General features: G+C 35.6%; 1 protein-coding gene across 1 annotated transcript in view; it reads right to left on the reverse strand.

The window, feature by feature from the left end:
* CCDC171 (coiled-coil domain containing 171) overlaps window positions 1-16,561 on the reverse strand; it is a gene marked incomplete at its 3' end in the record, with an annotated part of 103,521 nt that overhangs the window by 44,448 nt on the left and 42,512 nt on the right. Inside the window, exons 8-13 of the mRNA XM_010146142.1 lie at window positions 16,349-16,451; window positions 11,345-11,448; window positions 9,042-9,131; window positions 6,975-7,175; window positions 4,885-5,052; window positions 2,769-2,957 (exon numbers count right to left, since the gene is read on the reverse strand). Coding sequence (XP_010144444.1) covers window positions 2,769-2,957; window positions 4,885-5,052; window positions 6,975-7,175; window positions 9,042-9,131; window positions 11,345-11,448; window positions 16,349-16,451 — 855 coding nt within the window. The remainder of the gene's footprint in view (window positions 1-2,768; window positions 2,958-4,884; window positions 5,053-6,974; window positions 7,176-9,041; window positions 9,132-11,344; window positions 11,449-16,348; window positions 16,452-16,561) is intronic.

The raw sequence follows: 16,561 nt of genomic DNA on the forward strand, positions 1-16,561 counted from the left end.
AAATCAAAAGGATTGCACTCCTGCTACAAAAGACAAGGAAAAAGGATATGCATTGTAAGCTCCATTCACTCTCCAAAGATAGAGACCACGGGCAAAGAAGAGCAGTGTCTATGGAGTACCTTGTTTATTGCAGATCTGTGGTGGTGAGGCCACTGTGGAAATCACTGCCCTACAGTGAAACAGTGAAACTGTGTCTGATTACACTATTTATTTGACCTACGGTAACAGCTGTGAAATAATACCTACTACCATCCATAGACCCTGTCCTGGAGTCAGGGATCCTGAACAGCTCTGGTTGGGGACAGAAGCTGTGGCAGGTGTCATTACTACTAAAACCTCCAGATTTTGCAATATTAAATTTTAAACATAAGGATACCATTCTGAAAAGCCCCAACTCTCTACTGCAGTTCTTAAAAACCAAAATACTAATTTCCAAAATACATTAGTCATATAGCTCTGCAGTTAGAGCCCTCAGTTAACCTCTGAGAGTTTGAATTGACAGTCTTCAGTTTGCCTTCATATAGGTACCAAGAATTGGAAAAAATAAAGAACTCCCAGGCCAGGAGCTCTGAGAAAAAAATGTCTAGACAAAGGCATGAAACACCGGTTGAAGATAAAGTTACAAATAAAAGACTGTAGCCTATGATGTACTATTACGTTGGTGTAGGACAGCAAAAAAATCACTCCTTTTCCAGATAGGAACTAACACCTACAAGGGATTATTAGTTCATTAAACTGCTTGTAATTAACACTCAGATATTTGGATAAAAAATACAGCGAATTGCTAGAGTAAACATCCTAGAGTGATGAAACCCACAGTTCTATAATGAAATACAAAATATTGTCAAATTACATTACACTTACACTGATTGTATGTTTCCTACAAAATTTAATCAATAAAGCCTGTTCAAATAATTAAATTTAAATAATGCATTCTGTTTCTTTATGTAAACACTGGCACTACTAAACACATTTAGTAATACCTAAAAGATCCTTTGAAGACATTCTGTAACTTGTGGTAGATTTTTCCTTGTTTCCTGTGGAAATAAGGCTACAGCATATCTCTCTGCACATCTCTGGTCTTGCCAACAAACATGGTTATAGGCTCAAAATACAACAGCTACAAGACAGTCAAGTCTTATAAAAAACAAGCAATCCTAACAGCAGACATCCACAGACCCTACAGAACCCAGAATGGAAAGGCTTAAATGTATTTACAGGTCCAAAGTCAGTCACAAATTAGAAATCCAAAAGAAATTAGACTTGCTTCTGCAGAGACTGACACTAAATGGTAAGGAAGGGAAACTGGAACATGGGATGGAAAAACGATGAGACAAAGTTCTGTTGAATCATCTAAGTGTACACAGACATGGCACTGCCTAGATTACGATACTACCACGTGTACTCCAACACTATATAACCTGTGTTAGAAAACATCTCTATATGCTTCTAAAAGAAAGCATTTCTTTTTTAGAAACCCAGTAGTCCCGCACAGAAAGTTGATGGACAGATAAAGTCTTTTCCAGAAGACATACGTAATGTACCCTCCACAAAAGACAGACCTGTTCAGTACAGGTTCTGCTTGCTGTCTGTACAATTCAGCTGAGAAGACCAGCAGGTTCACTACCATCCTGAAGGATGGTGCAGTACTGCACAGCACCAATTCTCAACAGTGCGCTAGAGTTCTGAAAAAGATAACTCAGATACTTCCTCTGTGAGAAAAGAATAGAAGGCAGAATCTAAATTACTTAAGTCTACTTATTCTTTAGGAAGCAAAAGTAATTCTTAAAATTAAGCTTTCTCATTTCATCATTCTTTTTGTTGGCAATGAGTTTGTAAGATGAAACTACGGGATGTTGAGGGAACTTAATATAAATTCGGATGTCACTTATTCCACTCATAGCGATATTTTTAGCATTGCCAATATCCAACGTGAAATGTAAATATCAAGCAGATTTTAAGCCATTCCCAAGAAATCGTCATAAATTGCTCTGTCTAAAAAATACTTAATAAAACACATTTTTCAGAGTGCAAAGACTTCCAAGCCCAAAATCTGAATCAAACATAGCATTTGATGAAGCTAGTTTCAGATGGCAGTCACGAGCAAAGACGTCCATCTTATTTCCTTTATTTCACAACACTTAACTAAAACACAGGCAAAGCAATATGACTGTAGAGACATTGAATTGTTGTTGTAGAATAACATGGAAAACTTCAGATTATAGATAACTTTTCTAACAATCAGTCATGACAATTTTATACTTTTGAACTGTTGCTCACTGTAGTATCTGTATAACAAAGTCCTTTAATACTGTTGAAACCTACCACTGTAACTGCTAATTGGTTCTTAGGGTCGGAATGCATATCCCTAAATTTATCCCCAGATAACACAACATTACTGTTACTTTACAGAGTCTTCACAAAGCATGACACTCAAAAAAGAACTTCTGCCCTATATAATCCTTAAAGTAAGCAACTTCAATCTTAGTTTCAACTAAGACTGAAATTCCAAGAAAATCACTAGCAACTGATACACCAAATTAAGCAATTAATTTCTGTAACGTTTTAACAAAGTGATTTATTTCTTACTATAAGAAGAGTTAATACTAGCATAGTGTTGGGGTTTTTTATTTTAAAGATTTACTAAAATTCCCAAACAATCTTAAATCGGTTAAGAGTTTCAACTACTGAAATAATCCATTAAATATTTACAAGAAAAAAAAAAAAAAAAAAAAAAAAAAAAAAAAACTAAGTTCACAGAACCATACCTGTGCCCTTGCATGAACTTCCCCAAGGAGACCTGAGTACTGCTGTTCCAGATACTTTTTTTGCCTCTGCCAACAGCTCTCCTGTGCTTTCATCTGTTCAGCCATTTTGCTAAAAGCATCTTCCTGGTTCTGCTGAAGCTCCTTCATAGCATCAGACTTGTTCTTACAAACATATTCTAGGTGAGCTACCTGTGTGATAAGTATTTAAAAAGAAATTCTTTTACCACACAAAACACCTTTTTACTTTAATTGCACACATTCATTTAAGCAGACTAGTCCAGCAGTAATATTCTAAATTGCAATTTCTTCTACATGCTTATTTAAGCAAAAGCCTTTCATGACAGATTACTTACTCGAATCTTGCAATAAAACTGAGACATATTTTGGAATAATCCATTTTCCTTGGTTTTAGTTTTGCCATCCGTATACTACCTTACAGGTATCTGTTGCCTTCTTTGTTGGAAACCTGAACAGGACACTTCCCATATTTTTTTGAAAAATGTGCATTAAATCTCATGCTGCTGAATTAGTAATCCGAGTATACCAGTCATTTAGCAGTTTGTAAGGATTGCAAAGAATAATGAAAAAACAACCGTTAATTTTATTTTTTGTTTTATTGGAAAGCCAAGACATTCCATATACTATAAAGTATTAAAATAATTTCTGGCAATTTTAGAGCACAGAATGTTTTTCCTCACAAGTAGCTGATTAGTTTATGACATGTTTTCCACAAGCGTGGAGGGAGATTCACTGTGTGGTTTAACTTTGCAGCTCTCATGCAAACTAAATGGAGGAATGAATCAAGTTAACAAAGACTTCTACATACACATGCCTATACTTTGTTACTAGAGAATATCAGCAAGTTATCTTCTAAACAGATCACACAAAACTGCAGGAGAAAAAATTTGTTCTCGGAAAGCAGGTATAACACAGGTAACGACACTGCCCCAAATCCCTGAAAAGCTGGTAAATACATGAAAAGAGCCCTAGAGACCTCAAAATCAATCTCAATAACAATACTAAATTAAAAAGGAAGAAACTATAGGACACAACCCCTCTGACCACTGCCAACGTTCGCTCCCTTTCCTTCAATTCCCTTTTCTCCTCTACTTCAAAAGGAAAATAGAAATGTACATCCAATCTGCATCACCCAGATTTTACACTATCCCTCTTTAGTAATTTCCATTGATTGCTGGGGTATTTACTAAATGATGGGCAGAGTCAAAACTGATTGACAGAGTCAAAACAATACCCTGTCCCTTACTCGGGCCAGAAGAGTGGTCACAGCTCCAATGGATGAGAAACGCCCAGAAGAGCTTTTCACTTCCTATGCCTCAGGAACAAAATGTCAGGACAGTCAAGAACCGAAGTCACTCTACTAGACTGTACGACTGGCCTGATTAATGGATCCAGGACACAAATTGCAATGCTAAAAAGTTGCATATGTTAATTTGTGAAGCCAGTTGAAGTTATTTAAGAAGAGGTCTTGTTCTAAAAAAATGCAGGGATTCTTGGGGAGAAAGGCCACGTAGGCTTGGTCATATTAAAATAATTCAGAAAAGAACAGCTTCTCCCTTAAACAAACATTGACATGTTTTATAAAAAATAAGTATTTTCTAAATACAAATGTTATAATCCAAAAGTTACAATTAAACAAAAAAAACCCACACTGGCATTTTTTCAGTCAGTACCTCTGAATCATAAACATATAATTTAAAGATTATGTTCCTGAAAAAAGTGCGTTTTGTTTCTGTTTTATGCTAAGATAAAGACTTGTTTTATTAGTGTAAATGACTAAGTTCTTTGAATTGCTTCATCAGTAAGATTAATTTATTTTCTTTTAATTAGGTCCCTGTGGCTAATATTGGCTAGTACTATTAGCATGTCCTGCACAGAAAGTGGAGCTTAGAGACTTCATACAGACTTCAGTCACATTTACATGCCCACAGCAATGGCATCAAACTGAGTTGTAGACAAGCCATAATTAATGGTATTGAATTATTAACGTCCAAATTCTTTTTGAAATAAGATGAATGTCAGTCCTTTTTAATGATACTGTGATGTGGACAAATGTCACTGAATTTAATAGAGGTAGCTGGTGCCTAAGGACACTTACCTTCTCATTAGCTCTGTTGAGGTCTAAGATCAGGGCATCAACATTCTCCTGCAAGACTGCACAAAGCTCAGACCAAGAGAATCTATCCAGGATGCCTTCTGGTTGTTTTATAAGAACACAGCCTGCTACCAAACGTTGGTATAAGCTGTGGAGGAAGGTTAGCTTCTCCTGAGAGAGACAAAAGGAAGAATTAACTGTTGTATCTGAACAGTGTTAGAATCCAAAAAGATGCAACGTACATGTAGTAATGTGAGCTGTACGCAGCTGAAATAAAAAAAAAATCACAAAGCTCATTCTCAAACCTTTTCAAAATTCGTCAATTTCTTGTTAATATTTGCAGTCATATATATTAAATCCAGAGTAAGAAAACAGCTTTTACAAAATTTGTATAACTAGACACAGTAAACAAATAAAACAAGACAAATCGGGCAGAGGTGATTACTATGACCCAATGTAGACAAAAATTCCCGTGCTATTACTAGATGCAGTTTAATCATTGATGTGAACACTTACAGGTATATTCAAATTGTACCCACTTCCAATATCTGTGGAGCATGCAGAAAATTGATTGGCTTGGCAGCACAACATGCTGTTCATACAACTATCACTCTAATGTCTTCTAAAAATTTTGTGTGTGTGGATTACGTATGACTAAATAGCTAGACAAAACAGGCTTACAGCATTATCAGTTGTATTCCACAAGCCATCTCTCATTCATTTACACCAATTTTACTCAGTAGTATAATAAATAGGTGCGACTTGTAAATAAACATTAGCAACAATCACATGAAACAGAAATTGCAGCCTTCATCCTTTCAGTACACATAGGCAACTTAGCAACATTGATTAAGACATGAGAAGGCTGTACCTCAAAGGCCATGAGGAACAGAGCCTTTATTCAAAGTCAGCAAACCATTGCAAAGGTTCCCACTGTTTTCCAGGGGCCTTGGATGAAATTTTACATTAAGAAATTGTGAATGATCAAGACTGGGAATTATGGTTTTTCTGAGCAGTTTCCATTATACTTAAGTGCATTTTCTCACAATTATTTAATGGAATTTTAGGCAATAAAAAATTGTAGTTCAGTATAGTTTACTTTAACTTTGATTCTAGCAGAACTTCTAATTCCCCAAGGAAAATCCAGTGTGCCACCATTATTACATTTTTGCTTAAGCTGTGATAAACCAATGACGCTCATTACCCATTTGGCATGAAAAAAGGGATCCCAAGACCCAAAATCAGTTCACACATGTTGAATGTAACCACAGCGTTGTAGACATGCTGACTTTACAATATAGCCAGGCTTCTAGCTCCTTTCACTTTAATCATTATCTGATGTGTATAACAATTCCAGCTGCCTCATGTGGACACTATTTAAATACCAGACTGTAAAAGAGGTGGAAAGAATGTTTCCTTTTTACTCAGCTGGCATCCATGTCCAAATTTGTGAGAGTAATGAGCTCAATATGCACAAAAACTATGATAAAGAATATGAGTGCTATTGCTTGTGCAGAACAGCTCTATTGGCAGAGGGGAAAGCAACAAAATTAATCAACATGAATTAGTATAAGGAGAGAAATAATAGTTCTGAAGAAAGACTATGTGAAGCAACTCTCACATATAGGAAACAATGAGCTAAATGAGGTCATAAATAAGAATATCTAGGTTTTGTGGCACGCAGGCAAAGCTACCTCAGCTTCACATTTGCTATCTATCAATGGCCACGTGAATCAGTAATTAACAATACACGATGATGATACTATTCTATGTTCCAATTGTAAAATATTTTTGTTAATTTTCCATCTGAGAGAAAGAAATAATTGTTTTTGAAGAGAAGCACTTCACATAAACCCAGTTATTCAAAAATTCAAGAACTAGGCTAAGCGATTAATTCTGATATAGAAGGAAGGAGAACGAGTATGTCCTGAGATCTTGCAGATATTAAATACTTATTTCAAAATACTTATCTTAAAATCATATTTTGGGAATAAATCTGTTAAGACTAAGAGTAACCATCTGATGTATGTAAATGTATAAAGTTGAGATTAAATAAAGACGCTTTTTGACAGTCATCTTGTCTCTGGTAATACCTCCATATCTTTCTGGTAAGCCCCGGTAAGCTGCCGGATTTCATTTTCAGATTCTGTGGCACGTACTTTCTCCTTCTCCCAACATTGCCGTACATTCTGCAGTTCCATTTTTAAAGTTCCTATTAAAGTTTCTCTGTCTGCATACTTATTGTGCAGATGATTTAACTCTTTGTTGGCATCAGCCAGGTTATCCTGAGCCTTCTGTAGAATAAAATCATGGAACAGAAAGGCTGGTAAGAATTTTACTGGATAAAATGTTATCTTAGTTCAGTGCTCAGCATCTGAGGAAGTAAACAGTCATATTGTCACATGAGTTCAGAAGACTCCAAGCTAAGCTGACTGTATCTTATCAAAAATAAAATTTCAAAATTGACAATAGTCCTTCTCTACAGCTTGTACCTAGATGGCATCAGAAATCCATCTCCGAGAGTTAAAAGATCCATGAGTGCAGTGACCCTTGGAATCTGCACTACCGCCATAACTGAGATGCAGAACATGCAGGTTGTCCTCCACAGAGCAACAGTTACCAGAGCTAGTGAAAAGATACATTATTTTCATGAGTAAATCTCTGATCTGTTACAGCTGAGTTGGTAGGCAACACAGACAGCTGTTGTTACTCACCATAATTTTTATCTGCGCAATAAAAAAAACATGAGGACACTCTTTGGAGGTTTGAACATGCGAAGAAACTAATAATCAGAAATGGTCATAAATACAATCATTATGTTACCAGTAACAAATCTCACAAGGTAAACAAAGAACTTAATACACTAATACACTTAATACACCTTTTCACCCAAAATATCACTGAGATGGAGTAGACAGATACACATGCTTCCCTCTCCTACAAGCACCGGACTTCTAGCACTGCTAAAGTTTGCTACAAGTTAAACTGAAAGCATTGTCTGGTTTTGATAAAATCATAGCTGCGTATATAGGAAATATAACAGGGAAAATACTCCCAAATTCATCAGACATCAACTTTAATACTTCTTACTGAAAACATAAAAAGATTGAAGTAATATTAAACTTCTAACACAAATATTTTCAGATTGAATCTAATTTTCATTCATATATACAGTTTTATTACAAAAAATCTAAAGAGATCAGAAACTGGTATACTGCATAAAAAACAGCACCATCTGTGTTAGCAAACTCAGTTACTGCATGAGGAATAAGTAGCTGTTGCAAAGAGTTGCAAAATTGTTAGGTGCCTTACAAAGGTACTGTAACAGATGCAGAAGTCCAAGTTTTCTGAACATAAATTAGTAAAGAAAGTTCAGATCAGACAAGAGATCACGTGCAATTATCAATTAATACAAAGATTCAATGAGTATTGCAGAAGTATCTTTGACTAAACTGAAGTGATAAAACAGCATATCCACAGCAAAAGAATCTGAGAAACACTGGGAGTAGAGACATTCCATTTTGGCAGTAATATAATGCACAGCCAGTTGGGAGATTAAGTTTAACCATGACCTCAGGACTTCCTCACTCCGTTGGCCACTGATGTAACCAGACAAGACATTACAAAAGTGGTGTCTCAGCCAAAAGCAGAGATAAAAAAAAACTCTCGTTCAGAAACTCAAGAAAAGCCTTCTCAAGTGTTTTTATCAGTTCCCAGGAAAATTCTACTCTAAGAAATTTTAGGCTTCACATTGTACAACTCTTAAGAATGACTGGATGCTTTACACATGTATTAACTTTCTGATTAACATAAATGAAAAAAGATTAACAAAATTAATCTTGTTAGTATGTGCTTTCATATGAACATATGAAATTTTCAAATCCTTTTCCTGAGAAAAACAGTTAAGGGGAAAAAAAATGATGATTTTAATATAAAGCAATACTTGACAAATTGATAAATCTATTTCGAATGTGCAACCATTGAAATGATCAGTTTTGTAGTCTAAGGTGGTAACCAGAATAAAGCAGCATGGCTTGCAAGGTAAACTAATCTGCACAAGAGTACAATGATACTGACTTTGACAAGGGAAAAAAAAATACCTTAAATCCAGAAAGATACTTTTTGCAGAACTTAAGAATTTTATATTGATGAAACCATACCTCATGGTCCTGACTTAAAGCACAAATTTTCTCTTGGGATATAGCAAGTTCTTCTGTAATCTTTTCACACAAAGCCTTTGTTTTCCCAAGCTGTAAAAAATACAGAGGTCAAACAGACTTTTACGGAAAGGCTACATAATAACTTGAATATAAAGGAAAAATTTGCACATAAATGTTAAAAAAAAAATGTTTCAATTCCTTTCACAATATTTATACTCCATACAATCTAAATTATATGCCATTACAAAAGCATTACGTAATTCTTTCATAATGATTTTAAAAAAATAGCAGTGGCAGAATCCAAATTGAGTCTGCTATTATCTTTCACATTACCTCTCAAAATACCTGACAAAACACAGAATTTGAAATGCATTTGAAAATTGAATACATGCAGCTTGTGATCTGGGGAGTGCTTTGAGAAAACAAATTTTCAAAGTCAGTGGCCATTTGCAGCAATCATCCAGCTGTTGTTTAACACAATAAGTTAAAGGTGACACAAGACAAGTTTATAAGCACAGGCATACATCTATATTAACAACTCTCATCAATATGTGGGGTCTTCTTGAAAATCTCTCTATAAAAAGAACCACTACATAATTACTCAAAACTAAACCTTTACTGCTGTGTTCTAAAACATCCTGGTTCTACTGCACAGTGCCCTTCATAGTCCTTTTGTGCATTTTTGTATTATTAAAAACTTTTATTACTAAACAAATCTAATATATAAAAAGCCAAAAGCAGTGTTATCTATGGGGGTGGGGGCAATCAAGAAGGACAGAGCACTGCCCTTTCTGTGCACCATGAAGGTGCTCAGTGATCTCTGGCTCTGTATGACAACTTCAGGGTCAGTCACACGCAGTCCTACTGGGAAGTCTTGTGGCAGGTCATCTGTTGGTCCTGCTCTGCTTGCGATTTATTTTCCTTGACAGTTCATTCTTCTTTCTGTCAGAATACTCTCTTTGCTTTCTTAGCAGCCACCCCCTTGGTCTCCCCACTGCTGTCTCTGGCACAGTTTCACAACAAAGCACATCAACTAAGCCAAAGCCTGCTGAGTCGACTTTTCAACTGTGCTGCCTATCACGTGACATTTCTACTCCCAAATAACAATTCGCTGTGGGTAGTATGTTTCTAGTTACTCTGCAGCTTCCAGACTTGAGTCTCAGAAGAGTTCATAATGACTATACACATTGGTTCTCTTATCTCACTGGGAGAGACCTAACAGTGCTTGCTGTTTACAAAAGTATAATTGTTTCCATGGTCACTTATTTTCGCGTCCATTGAACAAACTCAAAGGTCTTGCAAGAGACCATTGTTTTCACCATAAAAGGGGCAAAGCTGATATTTTTTTTCTTTTTTATTTCAAACACTGTGAGTGACTAGCTAGACTATGCCATTTATCAAAACAAAAACCAAAACCTAGAAATGAAAAAACGCTACTGGCATTTTTACAGTCTTATCACACCTTGCCTTTCTGTATTTGCCAATTTTAACCAAAGATAAGCTAATTATAAGTTTGTACAAAAAGCTTTAACAATGCAGTTAACTTTCCTCTACAGTCTTTATAGCCACAAATTCATAAAAAATTTACACCCAAGGGGATTAATTTAATCACATTAGCAACACAAATGAGAAAATAAATGCAAGATTATAATTTTTCAGTCAGTGAAATAGAAGGCCAGTATGATGGCATGGAAAACATTTGATTTTTTTCAAGATAAGACTTCAAAAATTGAAATATGTCCACCAGTGACTTAGATAACTTAAAGAAGGTATTGTCGCAGTTCTATTTTACTTGAGAAGACCTCAAAAAAGCACCAAGAGATTTCATTGTAAGTACACCTACTTCAGAAAAATTATGCCAGCTTTCAAAGGCACAAGGGCATGCACATTTACATAATGGATACCAATGACTGTTGAGGCTACAGCGCTGTGTATTTGGGAATACTGCAGTATATACTCTGCCCAACTCAAATCATCATCTTTTACCTGAAATCCTAGATACGAATGGCTTTTTTTCCTGAATGTTTATTGGAAATAATAACCCCAACAGGTTTAATATGGAAATACAAACAAATTAAACTAAAAAGAAAGAAACAACCTCTTCTCCCTGTCTCCCTAAACGTAAGAGAAACTTCACTGTAGGGCAAGCTTAGAGAAATAGTAGTGACAGAGATTTTTTCTTTGGGTATACATGAAGCTGTCAACTCAACATTCCCACTCTTCTGACCTTTTTTAGAAGCAGAATGTATGTACTGCTGCAGGCCGAAGGCAATACATATAGAGCTAAACAGTGCAAGTGTTACCTCATTAAACATATCTTCCAGCTTGGTCTGGTAAGCTGTCAAGGTATACCTCAAAGTCTCAAGGACAGAGAGGCTTGAAGGTTTATCTTTGTCCTTACAAGTGCCTGAAGAAAAAGACAGAATGAAAATTAAGCCTTAAAGCTACCGAGAGAAAACTACTCACCCTCTATGAGAGGTATTAAAATTATTTGGGGCTTCGGTGACAATAAAAAAACCCACTGAACAGCAGCCTTGATTGCCACAAGAAATACAGCTGAATAGCCATACTTTCACAGTGAATACAAGATACAAAACCGTAAATTCTGGATTACATCTCTAGCTAATGTATTTGAAATGCAGTCTCACATGTAATTTCTACTATGGTCAAGCCTGTGTCATTCAGTCAGACCAGCCAACTTTAAAACAACACAGTAACACACTTTGAAAAACATGTTGCCTGGAAGTTAAGTCTCTTACACTTTTCCTGACATTATTTTGCTGTTGTGACTAAGCATGCATATTATAATGGAGTACTTAATTTACTCAAAACTTTACTGAGCCAAAGATCACATGACTATGTTATGCTTGGAGAGGTCTTAGAAGTCTTTTAAATGATCTTGAATTTCATTCCAAAGGAAATAATAATAAAAAATTATTATCTGTCTACAAAGTCCTACATAACGTTTCAATTATGAATATTAGAATCGATATATCCATTATATACACACTACACTTATTTATCAAACCTTTTGACAGAGACTTCTGATCTGGTTGCCTTAATTAGGGACATATGAACAAGTTTGAGCATTCCAAAGCCTGTAGTACAATGTGTTAAGAAAGCAAAACAACACTGTATTGATCAAGAGGTCACAGGATGTCAGCGATATTAAATTTCCAGTAACAAACTATTCATTTTTTCTGGTGTTACAGCAAAATACCAGTTTATTGGCAGAATCTTCTTCTTGGCATTATTTATATTAGTGTGCAGCATTTGTAAACTTACTTTGTAACAAACTACAGTATCATCTTTTCCATGACTCTCAACATGTTCTATAAACAAAACTAACTTTACCAATGCTAATACCACCCTTATTTTGCAAAAGATGCAGAAAAAAATCAATAGTATTTGAACTCCAGAGAGTTAAATCATAACACCCAGGAGAACTAAATGATGATACAGGTTTTTACTCAGCTCTGAAAGGTGTCACTCAGCAATACACCTAGAGTGGCTTGTAAAGTCAAATCAGATACTAAACTCTAAGCCTTTTCTCTGTCTCTCCATAAAACTGTCAGCTAGAGGAAGTGCACTTACAAACTTGTACGTTTAAGAATCCTATGGATAGTGTTATCTGATAAGGATGATATTCTACTTAAAGCATTATACAAAAATGATAGATTTGTCCTGTAGGATATACATAACACAATGGTAGTCAGTGGAAAACTTATATGCACAACTTGGAAAGCATTGCCAACAGCTGTTCTGAAAATTTTTTTCAATTAATTAGCCTCCTCTTTCTGAACTCTTTGCTAATACTGGAAAGCCCTGAGTAGTCTTCAGATTGGACACTAACTTTTCACTTTGACTTACCAGCCAGCTCTAACTGTCAAAGTCACATCTAGTCAAACCAATGCAGGTCTGAAAGACTGCTTTCACTAACAAGAGCAAGATCTGCTCTAGATGACAAAAATAAACTTAAAAAGAATGCACATCCCATTGACAGCCTTCTAACCCCATTTACCACAGTTTCTAAAGGTCTACAGAGTCAGGGAAAAGCAAAATCTTCTTAATGAGACTCCAGTGCCTTTAACTAAACCTCTGAGTCCTAAAAATGCCCCAAATAGCAATGTTACGCTTAAAACCAACCTAAGAAGAATTCATAAAAACTGACCTTTTGTGAGGAGTTTAGATTTCCCATCTAAGAAAGAGACTAGTAATACTTTACTGTAATTTTGATCACTTACCAACAGCTATAGCTAAGGATCCACAGGGATCAAGTCCTGTCTTCTCAATTACAAGAGTGACTTCTCACTACTACCCATTGTAGGGAACATTCTTCATCAATCATTGTGGCACAGAAAAAAGCAGGCACTATTCTTCCATTCCTCCAGCTCTAGAGAAGATGTAACTCACAATTCTTAATCAGTTTAGAGTAATATCTATTAAGTCCATCTTAAGGGTTGTCTTCCATCCCATATTTTTCAAGCTAAATAACATATCTTCATTTCTGAAGTACTAACCTGCAATGCTGTCACTGAAACACACCTCTGCTATATCTTAATTTATATCATGTTTGCCAAAACCAGGCTTTTGCCAGTGAACTTTTTCCATGTTGGCATTCCTTCCTTTGCTAAAGCTTTACTTTCTGGGCAGCCCAGCCTGCCAGAAGTAGTAGATTCCACCTTTCTGCACTAGCTGAAAACAAACTTATGGCTACAAAACTGGCTGAATGTTGTCCATTCTCATATAACGATGCAGGAGACATGCAACATAATCCAAATGGCACTTCTTGCTGGAGAAGCACTATCTCAGCAATGAGTTATTTAAAAAACAATACTTGAAGCATTTTCTAGCATCCCCTAAGAGTTTGGGGTAAGAACAGGTTCAACAGGAGTTTAACAGGAGGTATACATCTTAAACCTGATACTTCAGTTTATTTTCCATTTAATGGTACCGGGCCTGGCTAGGATAGTGTGAATTTGCTTTATAGTGACTTGTATAGTGCTGTGTTTTAGATCTTTGACCAAACCAGTACTGGTGGCCTGTGTTAAATGGTGACACTAACTCAAAGCAGCTAACACTATTACCACTCTTACCACTTTATATTCAGTTGACTCTTTTTCCAGATTACTACAAACAATTTTTTTTTTCTTGAAATGAAGACAAACTTTCCTGAGCACAAACACTGTTGCTAAATAATTGCAAACTACGATAAACTCAACACAGGCACACTGAAATCATGCAAATTGCCCAACAAGATTGACAATGCTATGGAAAAATTATAAAAAACACTTACAAAAAAGACCACATGGATTTATTCTTGTTATTTTGGAGTGTTTAAATAAAAATATAACTTTTTAAAAAATACCTCAGTTTCTAATCCTAAAAATACAAAGTGTTTTCTTATATAACCCGATAATCAAGCCCAATCAGTACTTAAATGAAGAGGTTGGACCTTTAATATTGACAGATTTTTAAAGAGATCTCTCAGCCATTTCAGTTGGGAGTTAAAACAAAAAGAATGACTGCCCAGCAAGCTGTGGCTTATGTAGCCCCTCATCTGCTAATTAGACTACAAAGATTTATTTAAGATTTTTACTTTTATTGGCACCTGGGCATTCCCATTTCAAATATGATTACAGTAAACATTTTTTAATGGAAAGAAATACTGTACCATAATAAATTTTTAAGTACACCACAGTAAGGCAATAGCATTAAAAATTTAAGTTTCACACTTAAAAGCGTAGCAAATATGTAGAACAAATGTCTTAGTCAACATCCATATTAATATTAGCCATAAAGATTCAATTCACAACAGAGCTAAATTTGACTCTGTCTCAACTAAGCCTCTGCAGAAATGCTGAAACTTAAAAAAAAAAATTCTCTTTAAATAAGATCTTCCAAAGTTTACCTTAAGCAAAGCAAATTAATACTAAAGTTAGTTACTGAATCCCTAATATTACAGAAACAAGTCAAAGCTGTTCTCTGCAAGGTTTACCACCAGGGAGAAGAGAACCCTACCCAAAAGAAAATTACTACTTTGAAAACTGCACTTTGGTAACAGCATCCAACTCCCCCCAGAATTGCTGAAGCCCCTCTGGGCACATGGAACTTGAAGGAATGGAGCAAAACATACAGTTCTGAAGAGCTTTTCAGTCTGACATATCTACAGTAAACCTACAGGTATTACCCACAGGAATTACACTTATAATTATGGAATAAAACTGACACCAGTTCCCAAATAAAAAACATAGCCCATGTGAGGAAATCAACGCATCACAGATTCAAGGCTAGGCTCTTAAGGAAAACAGAAATCTCAAGAAGTTCTTTTATTCTATTTTAAAAATACTGGGCCCCGAAAAAAATCTTTTTGTGAAGACACAAAGAAATGCAACTTCATTTAAAGCTCTTATATGACCAGTTAGTTAAAGCTCTTATACGACCAGTTAGTTGCTAAAAAGCATGGAAACATATCATCACAATTTACATAAAATAAACTACATGTGCTCTTTAAGCAACATTTTGCCTGTTTTCTTCCAGTTTACTTACACTGGAAGCATTTTGTTCGTAACTGGTTTTCTAATGGGAATCACAGATAAAACTTTCCAAAATAGTTTTAAATGAAGATTTTTAAAAGTGTACTATTTTCACCTTTAAAAAAAAAAATTACTAGCTTTGATATTAAAGTTTAGCTTGTTTATGTCATTCCCTACTTCAAATGCTTAAGCAGGCAGCAGTTTGTTGAGTTTGTTACAATAATTACATATAGACCTAGGGAGCAGAGTGACAACAATTACTTACAATTGATTTTAGCAAAAACAGAGAAATATTTGTTCTGTATTAGATCAAACAAATACAATATAGTACTAGTCCACAATCAACAGTAAAAAGAACTGTGATACATCATGTGTCCTACACAACCTTTTTGAATATATGACCTTTAAGTTGCTGAAGGTTGCCTCAGAATTTGGCTCAGTTCAGGCAAAACATCTGTTCCCTTTGCAGGTATACTGTAAGGACTTTTTTCTCAGTTGGATTTAGAGCACAGCAAGTGAGCCCTTTTTTGACCGATCATATACACCCCAGCATTTGTAAATCAAGCTCTGGGCTGACAACAGCAGGTCCACATTCCATCACCCTTTCTCAGCTAGCAAGGCCATTTGACTGCTGTGAGAACTGCTCTTATCATGTCATCAAATCAAAGCATGTTGAGAAGAGGGAATGCAAGAGGCATCTGCAGAATTCCCACAATGTAGTGACTTTGGAACATTGACAGATGCATCTGTCATTTTATACCTTCAACTAACCTGCTGTCCGCTGGCCTGACATAGCAAAGCTGTCCAAGAGTAACTCCAGCTCTCTCATGTTGTTTTCATACGTCTCTGTTAGAAAAACCTGGTGTTTCTTGGCCTTTATTTGACAAGACATACAGATAAGAGGGGAGAAAAAAGAAACCCATTAAAATGGTAAACAGAAGAAATACAGATCACAATGGTATTTTTGTTGCCCTTTAGATTTAA

Source organism: Buceros rhinoceros, unplaced genomic scaffold, assembly GCF_000710305.1.
Source record: "Buceros rhinoceros silvestris isolate BGI_N320 unplaced genomic scaffold, ASM71030v1 scaffold8662, whole genome shotgun sequence".
NCBI classification, from domain to species: domain Eukaryota; kingdom Metazoa; phylum Chordata; class Aves; order Bucerotiformes; family Bucerotidae; genus Buceros; species Buceros rhinoceros.